Raw genomic sequence first — 18,119 nt, forward strand, 5'->3', positions numbered from 1 at the left:
AGTCCATGAATAGATTTATTGAAAGAAGTACAAGAATCTCAATTCTCAATTCAGAAATCTAATAGGAGGCCAGTACATGCATTTTGAAAAGCAGTATGTTTTCTTTTTTTTTGTTAAAACTCTGGCAGCAACCTTTTGGTTTACTGCAAATAATTTATTTAAAGGCTGTCTGAGAAAATCTGGGAGCAATGTATTGCAATAGCCAAGCCTACTTATAACAAAGTACCGCATGCTCAAGCTTCACTGTATCTTAGGTAGAAAGAAAAGGTCTAACTTTTGTAGAACTTTTTTGTTCTTTAATGGCAGAATGTTGTCATAATATGTTGTTGCACACCTTTCTGGACCATGAAACAGGAACCATCTTTTCCTTTTCAGTTTGATTTGATTCAATTAAACAAGAAAATCAATATAGAGTATGGTGTCATCAGCATATTCTACATAGCTCTTAAGCAGGATGATGACCCCTAGTGGTAATAAAACAGAGTGGCTGAACATACCTCAACATAAGAAATAAAAATAGGAGCGACAACAGGCTGAATTTAGGTGTGGATATATCTGGATTAACTGACAATAAAATCATTTGTAAAGGGAGAGTGAGCAAGAGAGTGTTTGGAGACATTGAAGAGCTACTGACTTTTGACACTCATCCAGGGCCAAGACATGTGGATGGTCTTCCTCCGAAAGAGTGACCACGGCCTGCCGGTCAAAGGCACCAACTCGTTTCTGGTCCAGTGTTTGTCTCGTGATGGTGGAAGTAGTGGAGCTGGTCCAGTATAAGGTGTCCCAGGCCCTGTGGTAGGCCAGGCCCTCCACTGAACCCACATCTAAAAGAACAGACATACAAGCTCAATTTCCAACCAAGGAACCTAATACAGACACAGCATCAAAGCATGGGTTAATGAAAACACAGGCCAGCCTAGAGAACACTCATGTATAGAGCTGCTCTTGGCCAGGTCTCAATGCATGAAACACATCTGTCTTATCGGTCTACATCACAAGTAATTGCTGCAACAAAGTGTACTGCATCTTCTGTAAGTAAAAAAGTTTGTGGAATATATACACGAGAAATACCCTCAATGCAAAATAACCACATGAAACTTGACAGTAAACACAAAACATGTGACAAGATATTGTCACTGTATAAATTTAGGCCTGGGGAGCATATATTGATAACATGTTGTGTGGCCTTTGGGTGACAAAATCCACCCATATTAAAAACATGTGAGTTATGTACTTCGGCCATCTGGGGCCATTAAACTGCAAAGTTGCCGAGTGCAGATTTAGGTAAAAATATTGACTTTGCTTGTAACAGATGGCAGGCTCCAATTGTATTAGAATTCCATGGTGATTGACTGGGAAAGGACTTTATGCCTCACTACACTGGACAGACAGCTATTTGTTGATGCAACAGTCACTCAGTAACTGAATACTTTATGTTTTCATCAGGAACCAATTTCCGAAACACGGAATATGAAAAGGCCTTTGCAGCCTCCCAGGCTGGTACAAGAATGTGACTGACAGGGAGTTAACCTCCAGAGAGAGATGTGATCGCAGACAGAAAAAATGGCCATATTCATGCTCGATTATTTACTTCAGTTTTTTGGTTTCATAGATGACCGACTGAAAATGACCTCAACTGTTTCAATACCACACAAGCTCAATCAAGGAGGTCGCAATAATATTAATACAGTGTTGCTTTGAGCTGTCATATACTCATGTACATGAATATGCCTACTGCTCCCCAAGGACCACTGTAGGGTGTGTGTGGAAGCCTCTGACTGGGGGTTGTTTCCATTATGTTCTGGGAGAGGAAAATGATGAAAATAGTGAAAAAAAAACACAAAACAACAACACATCCGCGCACACACACACACAACTGCACACTCTGTAGCAACGAAAAATGTTGACACCATGCAAAACAGAATAGAAAATGTCAAACCAGTACAAACAAATAAAAAAATAAACTCCAAATGTAAATGGTCCTTATTGCAACAGAAAACCCAAAACATTGAATCAAAAAATCTGATATAATACATTTATTAAAAATCAATAAGGCCACACTATACAAAGCCACTGGACCCGAAGCTGTCAGATATCACAGTTTGTCAACCAGATAGGAAATCAGATTTGTTAGGGCTTTGGAAAGATTACCTGCGTGAACCAGATTCTGTGTGTGTGTTTGTTCATGTGTTACTCTTTGCAAGTACATTTTTTCATAGTTGGACAAAACAAGAGATTATCTTTCATAAGGGAAACACACTTAGAAAGGACAAAGGAGTGCCTTTTTTCTTTTGTCAACTTAATGAGAGCAACAACATTGACAATTAGACAATTCAAAAGATACTCGAATAACATGAATAGCATTCTGCAAATATCTTGAGCCTTGATTGTATCTGCGTTTTCACAAACAATATCATCTGTCAATGAAGCCCCTAATTTGTCTTGATGGCGAACATGTGACCAATGATAGGGAAACTGGCTGTGTCCCCTTATCTACAGAACTGTAAACCATGGTTTAAAATATTTAAGACAGTACCTGAGTCAGCCGATCATTAATTAGTAGTTCGCAATAAAAGCCGTCTGGCAGCTTGGAATTTCTCACAAATTGTTGGCGGGGCGAAGGAGTAATTAATGGGGGACATGGAGTTTAATTAGGGAAATATGGATGATTAACATCTTCACCTTTCCTCAATGACGGCATGCAGGCAGAAACTTTCAGAGGAAAACAGAGGACTCTGGCTTTCATGTACAGTATAGGGTTAGACGCTGCCTAAAGGAGGTGATTTCATCAAAAGGAGTACAGAGCAGACAGACATGCTGCTTTCACTTGAAACTAAATGAGTTATTTGGAAACAAGGAAGGTCATGGTATCCTACCACAGTTGTGTGCTGTGTAGCTCAATACAAACAATTTGTTGCCCATGCCTTAAAAAAGACTACATGGGTATGTATTATGGATTCAAAAATTCAAATTGTACTCAAATTAATTGTTTGCAGCACTTTGATTTTGCATTTCGCAAGTGCCAAGGTGTGAAGGACACTTACAAATCCCAACAGATGGTTCTGAATAATGCTTGTTCATTTCTAGAAGATAAATAAATAGGCAGAAAGCTCCCTCAGCAGGGGTGTGGGAGAAGGGTCGCGTTGGTTGGGTGGGAGTGGATCAGTAACACTCTGCCAGTCTCCCAGTGTGAGGAGGGGGTGGGAAGGTGCTGAGCTCTCACAGAATGGCAGAGGATGCTAGCCGAGCAGAACAGAGGCTTTTGCTGTTCATCTGACGCCAGTCATGCTTATCAAGACAGGACTGACTGAGATTTAGTAAGGGAATAGAGAGGGATTGGTCCCATCGTTCAATCTGTGACAGTCAGTAAGCAGAAAGCTTTCAAACGCAAGTATTATACCCTACTGACTTAGTATTAAATGGTCTTTTCAGAGGAGTAATGGCAGAAAAAAAATGGAGGAGTGGAGGAGGAAATGTGTATGTCGAGGTGAATGCTATTAATACTATGCTACCTACGTACATGCTAAGTATTAATGCTATGTGAATATTGTGTTCTTAATAAGGCTGTCCCCATGATTTAAACTGAAATAAAAATCACACTTTATCTAGACCATTCAGAATAATGAGAGCAGCACATCACAACAGCAGAGGCTACTTGCATTTCTATACTCTTTACCATAGTTATATTATATTATCGCAATTTTCTCAAATTCATTATTATCTTATTTGCACCCAATGTGTGTTCTAAAGAGCTTCTATAACAGTGATTTTTTCTTAATAAAGTCTTATCTATCTATATGCAGTCTTTTGAAAGTGTCTATGATGGATCTGCTCAGCCATAGTGTCACTGTGTCACTATAGAAGCATATTGGCAGTGGTCACATCCCAATACACAATCAATGCACTAAAGTCAAACAGGGATACAATGCCTATGTTGCCAAACCTTGCCACCAGGACAAACGTGAAGCTCTTAAAAACTTGCATATGTGTGTAAGTGTATGTGTGCAGTAAGGTCACTGGCTGGCTTTTTCAACTACATAACAGCATACAAATAATATAAAAACACTGTGGGAATGTGAAATACACTTACTTTCTGCAATAATAGTCCTTCCTGTCCAGTCATCGTTAATCATCTGGATGTTTCCAAAATGGACGTCACTGAAAAAGATGCGGTTTGTCCCTGCTGTCTTCTGACTGTAGTCAAAGGCCAGGGCTATGACATTCTTGAAAAAAGCAGGGTTTTCAAAAGGCTGGACAGGTGAATTGAGGTCATTCTCATCTGAAAGGTGGATGCTTTTCAGTATGGTCCTCTCAGAATAGAGCAGATAACCTTCATAGCGCTCACAGGCAAAGCCATCCTCTGCCAAGCGGCCATGGGCACAGGAGCAAGTCCGGCGACCGCTACCCAGGTGGAAGCACAGCTGCTGGCAGCCTCCATTACTCCTGGCACAGGGGTTTGTGCCTTCAAAACCCAACACATGTTCAATTACTGGTTTGCCTCAGTTTCTGCCCACTTGTGATCATATTTATACTATACATGTTTATACATTACAGATGAAAATCATAGGTGCATATAGCATATAACATATGCAAAGCAGATTTTATAAAATCTTGTCAAAACTAAGTATAGGCAAGGACTTCAATAGTAAAATTCTATGTGCAATTCAGTTGGAGTATAAAGTTGAAACCTTTACCTTTTTCTCTGCCTCTGTTGAAGACTGTCACATCCTTCAAATTGACCCCCAGACCACTCCTCATGGTCACAGCCTCACTGGTGTCAGTTTTGAAGCCACGTCGGATTGAACCGTTTGAGTGAGCCCTGAAGTACACCAGGATAGACGGGGGACAAAATAAGTGGTTTCAGTTTCAGAGAAGAAAGCTGTTCCTGACATTTAATGGAGGCAGGATAATGACAAAGTTAGACAGATATAAAGGCAGATCATTTTCTTCTCAATAGTAAGCAAAATCCAAGACTGCAGTCACCCAGTCCTGACATACTGTACAATTGAAGTTGCTGAAGATACTCAATAAAGGTGACAGCTTCTTCAAATATCTGTTGTTGTTGTAAAGGGGAGAAAATGATGACTAATCATCAAATCATGCAAGACAGGTTAAAATCATGCAAAACTGACAAACAAAAGAGACCTGATTAACTATTTAAAGGTGTAGGATTTAATGGGATCTATTGGCAGAAATGGAATATAATAATTATAATTATGTTTTCATTACTGTGTAATTGTCAGAAAATAAGAATTGCTGTGCTTTGGTTATCAAAGATTAAGCTCTGTATACACAAAAGGGAGCGGATCCTCTTCCATGGAATGTGCCATGTTGCACAGCCATGTTTTAACAAAGGGCCTTTCACGATTTTGCATTTTTAGCAGCCACCATAGGGGAGGGTGAGATGAGGTGCCACTAAATTCTACACACTGGTCCTTTAACAACCGTTTCTTGTATATTTCTTATATACAGTATCTTAATAGCTTAAAACCTGTCTGTCCAACAAACTGCAGGGGTATAAGAATGCATAAAGCTCGCAACTTCATGAAAAGAAATAAGGCTTCATTAAATTTAACTGTGTCTGATTTTACAGAGGGGTGAGAAAGGTCTTGTCCTTGCTGATGACACTGTATTCTGCCTAGAGTATTGTCAAAAATAAGCAGTGAGCCTCATTATGAGGAACTGCTGTTCCTAATATTTTTACATGAGACCTTTGAAAGGAAAGGTTATTGTCAGGTTCGTATTGCCGGCTTTGCAGGCTATTTCATGTGCGCATTTAAGAATGTAATAAATTACCTGTCAGACCAGTAGATGTAAGGCCCAAACACAGCAACTGAGAACAGGTCTACGTTGGCCACTGACAGTACAATCTCCCGGCTCTCACCTGTCTCAAGGTTTATCCTCTCGATCTTATCTGTGCGAGCGTCACACCAGTATAATGTATTTTCCTGGAAAGCAATATTAAAATGCATATCACAGACAGAATTCCCATTTCAGCCACAAAAGAGATGAGGTCGGGAGTACAGTATGTGGGAGAGGAGTGGAGAGGGAAGATGTTGGTGACAGTGTTTGTGCATCTTTTTACAACTGTACCTCGTAGTCTATGGATATTCCATTGGGCCACATGATGCCTGAGTTGACCAAGGTAACCTGGTCTGAACCATCCAGGCGGGAGCGGCCGATACAGGGGTTCTGGCCCCATTCAGTCCAGAAAAGATACCTAGCCAGCATAGTAGCATCACATAAACACATTTATTTCTGCGCTATAGTGTGTTCATGAAAAAGAGGCAATACAGCTAAGAAATACCTGATTCAGCTCGCAAATATTATAGGCACATTGGCCTCCCTAAACAAACATTTTTTGCAATATTCCCCCACATTTGGATTGGTCAACGGAATGATAAAAATTTGTGCTGGGGTAGGTTATTTTAAGTTGAACAATAAACTTTCCCGTCTAAGATGGCGGTAACTGAAATACTGGGAATTTTCAGTAATGTGTAAGTTTGTAAATACTTATAAATATAAAGACAAATGCAATAAAATATGTCAAAATTAAGAAAATCAACAGCTAAAAATGAGTAAAACAATGAAAAACAAGTCATGGCCTACCCCTTCTGTGGATGTACAGCAATGGCTCTCGGCTGATCAAGCCCTTCAGATATGACCACTGAGCGGAATGCACCGTTCAGACGGGAGATTTCTATTAGATTGAAACCATGGTCTGTCCAATACAGGTTTCCTGTGTTGGAAAAAAGCAATAACCAGGTGTGAAAAAAGAGCAGATGTGTATCGATACTAATGATCACAAGACACAGAAGATCTTGTCATGAACTTATCCATATACTGAAACTAACCTTGCACACAAATTTGCCCTGTGAATGATTTTTCGTGGCTGTCACAAAGGCTTTATGTTTTTTAGCAATTCAAATCAAATCAAATACATATCTCCATAATGCCACAAGGAGAAGCAGTGCACATAAAATAAGAATTTTCACCAATCAATACCAGCTTGACAGTGTACAGTACCAGGCTTCAGGGCTCGAGGAGTTGAGATTAAAATAGCCTCTGTACTCTGATCTGTTTAACACTGTTCTTGTCAGTTTTAGTTTCAACTGATTTTAGCCCTATTCTATGTACTGTATATGTGAGTGTGTGTGTGTTTGTGTGTTCTTAAATGTGTTTTAAATATGCATATATTTATTGTTGAACCCTGTCAAAGGAAATTTTCTATTAGTCTGTGACAGACATTAACGTTTTTCTACTCTATTGTATTCTATACTAACCAGCGATCCAGTCAACGGCGATGCCTTCCACCCGACTGATGCCGGTAGTAACGATGTCCTCCCTCCACGTCTGATCCCGTTTGGCCCGAGATATTCTGTTCAGGCCCATGTCTGTCCAGTACACAGTGTCATTTCCTGCACAACATACAGTACAGTTAATGACAAGAGGAAATCAAATGATGAACGTGGCTGGCACAAAAGTAGTTTTGCCCTCAAACAAAGCAGCTCATGAAACCTCGTTTTATGGCAGCACGGTCCATTTCACCAAATGTTGTGTGGGACTATAAAATACGATGGCGAAAATACCCACACCGTTCATCCACAGCTCTTTGTTGACATACACTGCCTGAACAGGAAAGGCAGTTGTGGGCCAAATTTTACAGGGCAGTATATTGCTTCATGCAAAACATGGTGTTGGTAAAACCGTTATGGACCCTTTCTGATTTTACTGGCTTATTACACAAGCGTATAAAATAGTACATAATTTATTTATGGTGCAGTCTTCAAGTGCATCTCTGTGTGTGCCTGGCAGTTTGGCCCTGTACAGGTTGTAAGGAGTATAGGTGGCGTGATATGTTTATTTGCACTTCCTGTTCTCGGTGCCTTCACACTCTGTTAACGCAGAGCCCACATATTACAGAATACAGTTGCAGCATTTTCATCTGTTCTGCTCGAGCAGCCTGGCTTCTGTAATGACATGTAAATGATGTGCGTGAGCTATCAGCTGCTGCTCTTGGATGGGCTTAGTTATGCATTTGCATGTTCATCTGCACAAAATGGGAGGACAATTATCAATCTTGTTCTGTACTTGTGCCATGTCTGGTTTTGGCTTGGGCTTATTTCCTCTTTTCTGAAAAGTGGTGGTCACACATCAAGATTGCTATTGACCTCTGAAGACAGTCAGATTCAGAATCAGATTGCAGACGGACTCATGACAATTACTGTCTTTCCATTATGCAATTGCAATGAACGACCCAATGTGTTCAGTAGTTCGTGTTCAGTGAAGTGCAGGAATTATATGTGATTATATACATAATAACAGTGGGCATGAACATCCCTTGGGTTTGATTTATAGAAGATTACTGCAAATTTCCATCATTAAGTAGCATTAATTATTTAAAAGTGCCCTTGCAGTTGTGTTAATTTGAATGCCAGATTCTTGTACAGTCAAAAGATCAGTTCCCTGAAACCACACGGCTAAAAGTCTACAGTTGTGCTTGCAGCTCTGTGAGGTTTTATTTCCATAGGCACAACAGCGCTTTGAGCTAAATGCAAACGCAAGCGTGTTTACATGCTCACAATGACAATGCTAACAGGCTGATGTCAAGTCGGTGTGTTTACCATGTTTGCCATCGTAGTTAAGCATGTCAGCATGCTAATATTTGCTGGTTAGAAATAAAATGTACAGCTGAGGCTTAGTAGCTGCTTCCTATAATAGAAATAAGTTATATAATAAGTTTATAATAAGTTATTGGGGTTACTAAAAACTTGACCTGATGACGGCACCAGATGAGGTACAGTTAGGAGACAACTTAAGTGATTATAACTGATCCTAAGGAACTGAATGTGCGTACTAAATGTCACAGCAATTCATCCAATAGTTGTTGAGAGATTTCACTCAAAACCACGAGTGTCCACCTGTTGGGGGCACCAAAGGAAAAGTCAGGGGACTGTCAAAGTCATTTTAATACATCATGTAGGGACCATGAATATCTGTATCAAATTTCATGGCAACCTGCACTGTAGTTGCTGAGAAACTGAAAAACTGACCATAGGATTTGAAAGTCATTAAATGTCTGTTGACACCCCAATAAACAAATAGATTATGTGATGATAATTACATTGAAAAACAATACCTAAAAAAAAATCAACAACATCAGTGTACTGATGACTCAATATAATTCACGGACGCTGTTGTGGACATTGCTCTGGAATTGTTTTCTCCCTTTATTAGATAATAGTCCCTTTTAAGTGACAGGGGATGTCTGTTGATTTCTGATTTTGCAACAGTCACTAGGTTAGTGACATTAAATAAGTTTCAGCAACTTCATTATATCATATATTGCACTTCCTACTCTAATTTCTTTGCAAACCTGCATAGGAAAGTCAAAAAATACGTGTGGAATTACCTATGCATTCATTTTGCTATCTGGTGCTGCTTTTCCACTTTTCTTAAAAGCAAATCCTCAGTATATCACCCATGTGCGTATGTAGTTTGTTTGTGTTCAGTTGTGCCTATGCAATTTCCTTTACACGGCTTCTGTTATCATGCTTCAGTGGCAACCTATTACATATATAGAATGCTACGAGCCTATAGTCTATTCATAGCATTTGTTGGTGTAATAAATGGATCATTTTTGTCGTATATATTATGTGGAAGGAGGAAGCGATGTAACAAACGACAGCAAAAGCTATTGAGTTCATGTTCTGCGATAGATGCTACGGTACCTTCATTTGACACAATATCTTGGGAATTGCTTTGTATTAGGATTGTTTCAGAGGCTTGTGAGGAAATAGTTTTATGTTATTCATACTGAGGTTCCCCTGTAATGTGAACTTATTACTCTTTCATCTGTGCTGCACTCCACAAGCACACAGACCATTATTCAAAAGGTTACAGCCCAGCATAACAAAGACCTTTCACTCCCCCTCACTGTTTAAGACTAGGAGGAAAAGATTTGTACTGCAGGAAGTAAAGGGAAGAAAAGTATGTTGTGTGTGTAATATTATGTAAGAATGTATATACTGTTTATGTGTGTGGGAGTGTATAAAATTAAGCTAATAGTCATGTAAAAGCCTGCAAAACAACTTCACATTTCTACCGAAAAACACCAGGAACAGCATGCAGTCTGTACAATTGACCACATGTCAGACAAAACAACTCTTTAAGCTTCAGTGGATCTCAACCACCAACCACCAAAATCTCTCTGTGTGTTGCATGGTATCATACCTGCATGAAAGTCAACTCCTACAGCAAACAGTGTTCCTGTGATGGGCATGAGAGCTTCGCTGTTGTCATTTGGGTCGAGAGCGATTCCCCGGACTCCCTCGTGGATGGAATACATCAGAAATGAGTCAACACCTGAAGAACGACAAATTACCTATTATTCCCTACACAAAGGTAATAAATCGTCGTAAGTTATGAATGCCCTGTGACCTGTATATAGCTCAAACACTGCACTGAACATAAGAGGATTGCTTCACATGTAGTGTAATAAATGCTGAAAGATTACAAAGATGTAGCGTATATTCCAGTTGCAGTCATAAAAAATAAAATGCTTACAGATGAATATTGGCTCCTCTAGAGTACATATTTTGGGAAAGGTACCTTCACAAGACATGCGGTCGGTACGCAAGTTGTAGCCAACAGTGCAGGAGCAGCTACGGGTGTTCTCGGAAGTGGGGAAGCAGAGCTGTGAGCACCCTCCATTGTTTATCTGGCACGGGTTTCTTCCTGAATGGTAAGTACAACCAGCAAAAGGCAAGCAATAAGGCACCATGTTTACCTGTGTATTTGTGTGTTGATGTCTGGGAGCCTGCTTACCTTTCTGAGCCTCCCTGTCGTACACCTTCATATGAACCACCCCACTTGTCTTGTTTCTGAGGATCACAAGGTTCCGCCCGTCTCTCTTGGTAACTGTTCCCAGCTGTGCCGAGTCCTCATCTGCCCACCAGAGTTTGCCGCCTGTAACCATCAGTGTAATTTGCTTAAAAAATATGGCCCCAGATGCAGTTTCAATACAGCAGCAATGCAATGGCATTTCTTGCTTCAGGTCATACTGCAGAATTTAGCCTTTTTCACACACAAAGTCATGCAAATCATGTTGTGATGCAAATAAGTCTTCAAAAATACTACAGCACAATCAAATACACCCCAACATCACCAATTCCAAGTGCAAAATCAGCTTTCACTCTAATCCACCAAGGCTGGCACTCTTATGCCGTAAAGCCCCTTAATAATTGAAGCATTCTCTGAGCTGATTTGAGATTAAAGTGTGGCATGCCCTGTTTCCTGCTCTGCCCACTTGCTGACGATGACGCATGCATCTTGAAGCCTTAAACATTGTTACTTTGATGTTTGGGAAAGGTTTTCACCACAAACAAGGCTCATATATGCACTTTTCTGGGGAGATCTCCACGTATTCTATACATTGCATGCATGCACATATCATTTTTAACAACAGATTCACATTCATTGTGCATGGTCAGTGAACAGCAATAATAAGTCTAATTAGGTAATTTTGGTTATACAACATGCAAAAGCATTCAGCTATTCAGAGCCTCATCTTTGAATTTTTAATTTATGAGGCCATATTGCGTGAGGTAAAATTATCTTTTTCAGCCAATCTTTCAGCCATCTGTGCAAGCGGCTTATTATGACTCATATTTACGTTTATTTTTTGGTGCCAACCTCTAGTGGCCATAGTGATTATGACAGGCGCAAACGAAAACGATAGGTGCTGTAGTATAAAAAGCGATAACGTCCGCGTAGGGAGAAGGATGGGTGGAGGGGTCAAACACTTTCACCCAGGAGCCCACTGTTCGTTTCCAGTGTGAAACCTAAAGAGGTTTAACTTACGTAAAGTGCGTGAATGACCTTGAGTACTTAAATGAACTGCAGAATTAACAAACTTACAACATACGACTGATCTTTTCTTAAACCCAACGAAGTGGTATTGTTGCCTACCCCTAACAAAGCAACCAAACAAGGACCTTTTCACAAAGTTAACTACGTGATTATTATTGTTACCATGATGCGGTACGCCTGTCACTGGTATCCTCCCAGGGTCACATATATTGTTTTGAAGAAGGTTCACACAGTATGTTTTTTTTTTGGGAGTCATAGAGATAGATAGATATATACTTTATTCATCTCCGAGGAGAAATTTGCAATTGGTAAATGACCTATTTTGTGGTTTAGGTATGAGGACATGTTGGATGTTTCACTATACCCTGACAGAGTGGCTGGCCTGCCTGGCTCCATGTTACAGTGATCTTCCAGGCTTCAGTAGTGCTGGCATCGTAAGCATAATTAATGAGTGTGTCTTTGTTAAGAGGCATGTGCACAATGGGCACCTGACCTCGGCACAGCCAGCCACCACCACCAAACTATCCTCCAACCCCCCCATCTTTGCCCTCAGCAGAAATCAGCGATGCACAGTCCAGGCCCTTTGCCACAGACTACACAGTCTACAGACGTGACAGGAACTCTCAATTTTAAAATCCCACTGAAGTGCAAAGTGTAAAAGAGTCAGGTGGCTCCTCTTGCTTCAAAATAGGCTCTCTAAATGGTGTGGAGATGGACCTGATTTTAGTCCTTTTTGAAAGAGCCAAAATTGCAAAAATGGACCATTATACCGATGAGGCATGATTTGAAATAGGCAACATAATGGAAAGACAAATTCAGACTTATAGAGTAACATAAAAACAGGCCATTGTCAAGGTTCATCCTTCCCAGCCAGCGAAAAAATAAAAACAAACAAAAAAAAAAACATGTGCCCTTTGGTGACACTATTTTGTTATCTCAACATAGCAACACATAACATGAATTATTTAGAAGAAAACACGCGCACACACACACGCACACACACGCACACACACGCACACACAAGCAACTTTGTCATGTATTAATAGCTTAATCAGACAAATTCCCATGATTGAGAATGACAGTGTACAACCAGTTTACAAAACATTTGACCCTGAAGGCAGGCTAGCCAAGAAAAGCTTTGCACCTTGTGTTAATCTGACGCCGCAGGGGCTGCTGGTTAGCTGTGATTGCTCACTTGTGGCACATCATATTCAATTTCCACCTCAACAACTAGTTCGCATGCAGGCTGATTGATCACCCACACCTTCCAAACAAAAGCCCTCACCTTTCAAGCCAATTCAATTATTAAAGAACCCTCGCACCTGAGTGGATCGACCTGGTGTCACTGACAATGCCTTCATTACAGTATATCTTTTCACAACCAGCTTGAGGAGTCCGTAAAACTAATGTACCCAAGATGAAAAAGCCACAAGGACACACAAGCACCCTAACATGTTTGTTTTAACAAGTTGCTGCATGCTCATCAAATTACACTACAGACTGCACAATCAATTCCAGTAATTTTGCTCTGAAACTGATAGGCATGGTGTATTTATGCCAGGCAATTGTGAATATATCATCACAAAAAACTTGTGTAGGAAACAGTTAATAAGGTGATATTTTATCAGAGACAAAATGACTGTCCATTTCCTCAGTAAGAACTGCACTCCACATATATCACTGCAGTAGAATAACAATTACAAAACCTTTAGCTGCCTCCTCTTCCTGCTGTGAGGGAGCTATAGATCCTGACTGAACTCTAGCTTTTCCTGTTTACACATGATGCTGATTTGAAGCAACCTTAACCACTTTAAACACAACAAACTGATCAATCAAGCTATCGCAGACCAGAATAGAGCTAGAGCAATTGTTAGATTAATTCTAATTTAAGCTGATTGTCTAAATCACCACAGAGGACTCAAGAGCCTTTTATTACCCCTACTCACTTGACGATACATAACAAGTCATTCTACTAGCAAAGCAGACAGCACACGTATTTATCTGTATATTCATATTGTAATTCTAATTCTAGTTATCAAACTATCCAAATTATTATTCCATAATGATGAGTTAGATGAAGCAGAAGCAGCGAGGAGATATACAGTAAAACAGACAGGGTGAATGCTCAGCAAACTAGCTTAATTGCATCTTTCCCCGTGGAGACAAAACAAACATCGGCAGAAGGGACATCTCAGTAATGGGTATCACCAAGTCTATTCACTCGCCAACAGCAAAAAGAAAATGACATGTCTGGCTGCTGTCTTGCTGTCATCCCGCCATTTTCAGCTGACCATATATCAATACTTATTGGTATCAACGTATATACTCAATGGCCTACAGCAAAGTAGGAAGGCATCTTAGTACAATATGAGAAACTGGATGTCTGTCATATAAGAAACAAGTGAACATTATAGCAAATGCAAAATATTCATCTTAGCCTAAGAGGACATTTAACATGCTATTTGCTCAGCAACATTTTTTAAAGTTAATATTAATGTTAAATTGGTATAATTATTTTTGAAATACATGCAAATTTTAACATATAGTAAACTGCGCTGTTGTAGCACTAAATGAGGCATCCTAACATACTTTAAGAAATGTGTTCCATCATTGCCGATGTAATCTGGTAAAGAGTGAAAAGGGGATATGAGTTGTTTTATGTCTTATTAAACACAAAACCTAACATCAAGAACTTAATAACTTTACAATATTTGATAGATAAACATCTGCACCCAAAAGTGGGTGAAGCCAATCATCTCATGCCTAGATTATATGAAAAGCTGTGATATCTACAGTAATTAGAATAGGTTTTACGCCTATTAAATACACACAAGTATATGTGCAGAAATCGACTAGATTGCTATCTTCTATACACAGTAATTCATTACCATGCCACAAATGTCCTGTTGAACCACTGTGAAATTTCTCTATTTAACGAAGTACAATAACAATACAGCTGTTCATTCTACCATCCAAAACAATTTCCTGGACATAACAAAATGCCATTAATTGTGATTGATGGAGACATGCAGACATTATTTCACTGTTTTGCTGTACCTGCTACTGTGCAGGAACCGAGCCATTAGTCTATGTCACCTTGAGTTCTATCTCCCATTTGTGAGATGCAATAATGAAGTCGCCATTGTTTATATAGGAAAAAGTCGTCCATAGTCAATGTCTTTACCATAAGAAATGCCCATAAAAATTAATCAAAAAGGTGTAGCTTGGAGTTTCACAATGCTAGCGATTCTGCCATTGCTGTGTTATTATGTTACAGTGTAATTAATGCACACACTGACAGATACCCACCACAAAGGAGACGAAAGCCTGCCGTGGTTAATAACATGCCTCAAGAACAACAAGTATCACCCTGACAACACTCTTGATTTTATTTTTTTCTTAAAAAATACAAATTACACATTGGTACACACACACACACACATACACACACACACACACACACACACACACACACACACACACACACACACACACACACACACACACGCATATAACCCACAACTCTCTGTTCAGTATGTTTGCTCCTTTCTCATTACCAATCTTGGCAAGGAAAATGCATTTGCATAGCTCGCTGGGAAGCTTCCCAATATTGTCAAGAATGCAGCAGTGTGGAAGTGAGACAATTTAAAATTCCAATTTCTGATCTGTTGTGTGAAAAAAAGAGAGAGAGAGATGTATGAATTTTTTTTTGTAGTATAAGTTTAAGTATACAGGCACAGCCCAAATACCTGTTTGGTTATTACACCAAAAACTGAGGTTGTATAATTGATGATGTAATAGCAGACATGGCATGTGTTTCAATTAACACGTACATATGGTCCTAATTGGAAGCCTCTATGCATGTAGAAAAAAAAACCCAGGAAAAGAGCCACATGTTTTGAGCTAAAGAGTGTTGAAGCACAGCTAAAGGTTAGAATTCATTCTGCAACATGCTGACTTAGATTTCAGGAGATTTCTAAATTAATCTATGAGTTGATGGATGGTGTGACACATTGCATTCAGCACTGATACCATGAATCAACACATAATGAACATCCTCCTACCTTTTCATTACGAAAGGGGTGAGAAAATCAATCATCAATCACTGCTGCACTGTTTTAATTATCTAATGCCCCTGCTACTTCACACAAAGTGAAGCACAACTGTTGCAAGCGCTGACTCCATTCTACAGCCACTTAACTGGTTAAACACGTAATCCCTCCACACTCTGACTAATCCCCAATGGCAATCTGATGCACTCATGACAAGCTCCACTCACCCATCACGGCCAGAGCTGTGCCTTTGACTAACTCCCTCTTTAGAGTCTCCAGCACTTCCAGCCCACTGCCATCCAGATTGCACCTGTTGATAGTGCCATTGGCCGAGCTTATCCAGTACAGATTGTTGGCAGTATAGTCTATTGAGAGACCTGAGAGGAAAACAAGGGAAGGGGAGACACCAGGTTAGCACTCACTGTCCTAGGATTCATTAGGATACAGAACATATGACATTGAAATATGGCAGAATTTTGAATAACACCAAGAAAACACTCATCAGACACATTTGATATAAGTAATAAAGGGATTAAAAATCCTAAAATGCCAAATCAGCAGTAAAAAAAAAAAAAAAAGATTTACACATAGCATGTCTAATTATACATTATAGACATGTTATATGTAACATACCTAAAATGTTACATATAACGTGTTATACACAGCATCGGAGACATAAGAGCAAACAAAGATTATCATTGTTTTGATACTATATTGACATGTATGATTCTAGTGAATAATTTTTCGTGAGAAACATGCAGTCTTTACTTAGAAACTATTTTTACAGAGGAGTACAGAGGACTGATAGAGGTCTTTGTCCCATGGTGCAACAACAATCACCTGAAACTCAGTATCAGCAAAACCAGCAAGCTTATGGTGGACTACAACGCTTCAAATATGCAATATGTTTCTGCAAAGAAGCTACGTATGTACAAACAAACCAACAGACAGACAACTCAAAAACATAATGCCTCTGGTCATGGCTGCTGCTGCTGCCATGGAGGCACAAAAACAGCTGCCTCACCATAACTTGTACTGTATTAAGTTCCATATGGATGGTATTAAGTTTCAGTCCTGACTACATTGAATATGCAGCATTGAGGAGGTGCATAAGAAACAGAAGCTGCCTTTGACGATGCTTAAACAGTAAATTTCAGAACTGCATTCGCATGGCATTTTCATACTGCAGTTTCTATGCATTTGGTTGAATGTAGGCTAATACAATTGTTCATGTGTCTGCTGGTTCTTTATAACAGCTCCAGCCGGCATGAAAAATGAACAATAGTGAGACTGACCGCTTGTTCCTCCCTGGCTAACGTCAAGGCTTTTCAAAGAATAACACTGTATGTACCGAAAGCAGTTTCAATTGTGGACCTCAGAACAACTCACTGTCTCCCACCATGTGTTGAATTTATGTCTGGCAGACTCACAGTCACAATGCGTCATTAATTTGCACTTGTCCCCAGGACTACCCCATAATCATAAATGAAGCCAGTGAAATATGGTGCACCCTGCTACTTGGATTGCTGACAAGCCGAGGAGAATGAAGAAATACATTGGAGTTGTTTGTGTGACAAAGGGGGATTCGACCTTGAGCTGTATGACAACAGCTACAAGAGATGAAGACCAGCTGAGTTTTCACTTAAATAAGCTACAATTGCTCACTTACGCATGCCTCATGTGGGGATACAGTAAACAGAAATTCTAATCTTAGGGAACATGAAGAAAATCAGGCATTAGTAACTATTGGGTGCTAATGAATTATAGTCAACATCCTCTTGGTAGGAACCAGTGTTGTGCAAGATTGCTATTTAGAAATTAGAAATTCAGACCCCCAAAATTCACTGATACATCAACAGAAAAATCTTATATCACTTTCCTTACTGTCAGTACATCACAACAGAGGACATGCACAACCACTGCTCAATGATTCCTTTCCAGCACTACACTCCTGCAAGCTTCAGACTGTCAGTTAGACACCTGTACGCTGAGCCTACTCAGCAGCTGCTTGAAGGAGTTTGACTGGAGAATCATCCAAATCATTGTCCTGGTTAGATTACTTATAAGCATTTTTACATAGTAGTTTTCTATTATTGAGCCCCCTTTAATTCATTCTTTTTTTTTTACATTACCCTAAACATTTGGTACCAATATTCTAAACAAAGAAAGAAGAAAAGAAAACAGGCTTATCTTAAA

General features: G+C 39.6%; 1 protein-coding gene across 1 annotated transcript in view; it reads right to left on the minus strand.

Moving 5' to 3' along the window:
* Positions 1-18,119, minus strand: part of lrp1bb (low density lipoprotein receptor-related protein 1Bb) — a 243,376-nt gene that overhangs the window by 65,749 nt on the left and 159,508 nt on the right. Inside the window, exons 32-42 of the mRNA XM_041951416.1 lie at positions 16,151-16,300; positions 10,828-10,968; positions 10,612-10,737; positions 10,234-10,365; positions 7,284-7,418; positions 6,610-6,739; positions 6,094-6,220; positions 5,797-5,948; positions 4,695-4,819; positions 4,091-4,462; positions 635-824 (exon numbers count right to left, since the gene is read on the minus strand). Coding sequence (XP_041807350.1) covers positions 635-824; positions 4,091-4,462; positions 4,695-4,819; positions 5,797-5,948; positions 6,094-6,220; positions 6,610-6,739; positions 7,284-7,418; positions 10,234-10,365; positions 10,612-10,737; positions 10,828-10,968; positions 16,151-16,300 — 1,780 coding nt within the window. The remainder of the gene's footprint in view (positions 1-634; positions 825-4,090; positions 4,463-4,694; positions 4,820-5,796; positions 5,949-6,093; positions 6,221-6,609; positions 6,740-7,283; positions 7,419-10,233; positions 10,366-10,611; positions 10,738-10,827; positions 10,969-16,150; positions 16,301-18,119) is intronic.

This window comes from Chelmon rostratus, chromosome 13, assembly GCF_017976325.1.
Source record: "Chelmon rostratus isolate fCheRos1 chromosome 13, fCheRos1.pri, whole genome shotgun sequence".
In the NCBI taxonomy this organism is placed as follows: Eukaryota; Metazoa; Chordata; class Actinopteri; order Chaetodontiformes; family Chaetodontidae; genus Chelmon; species Chelmon rostratus.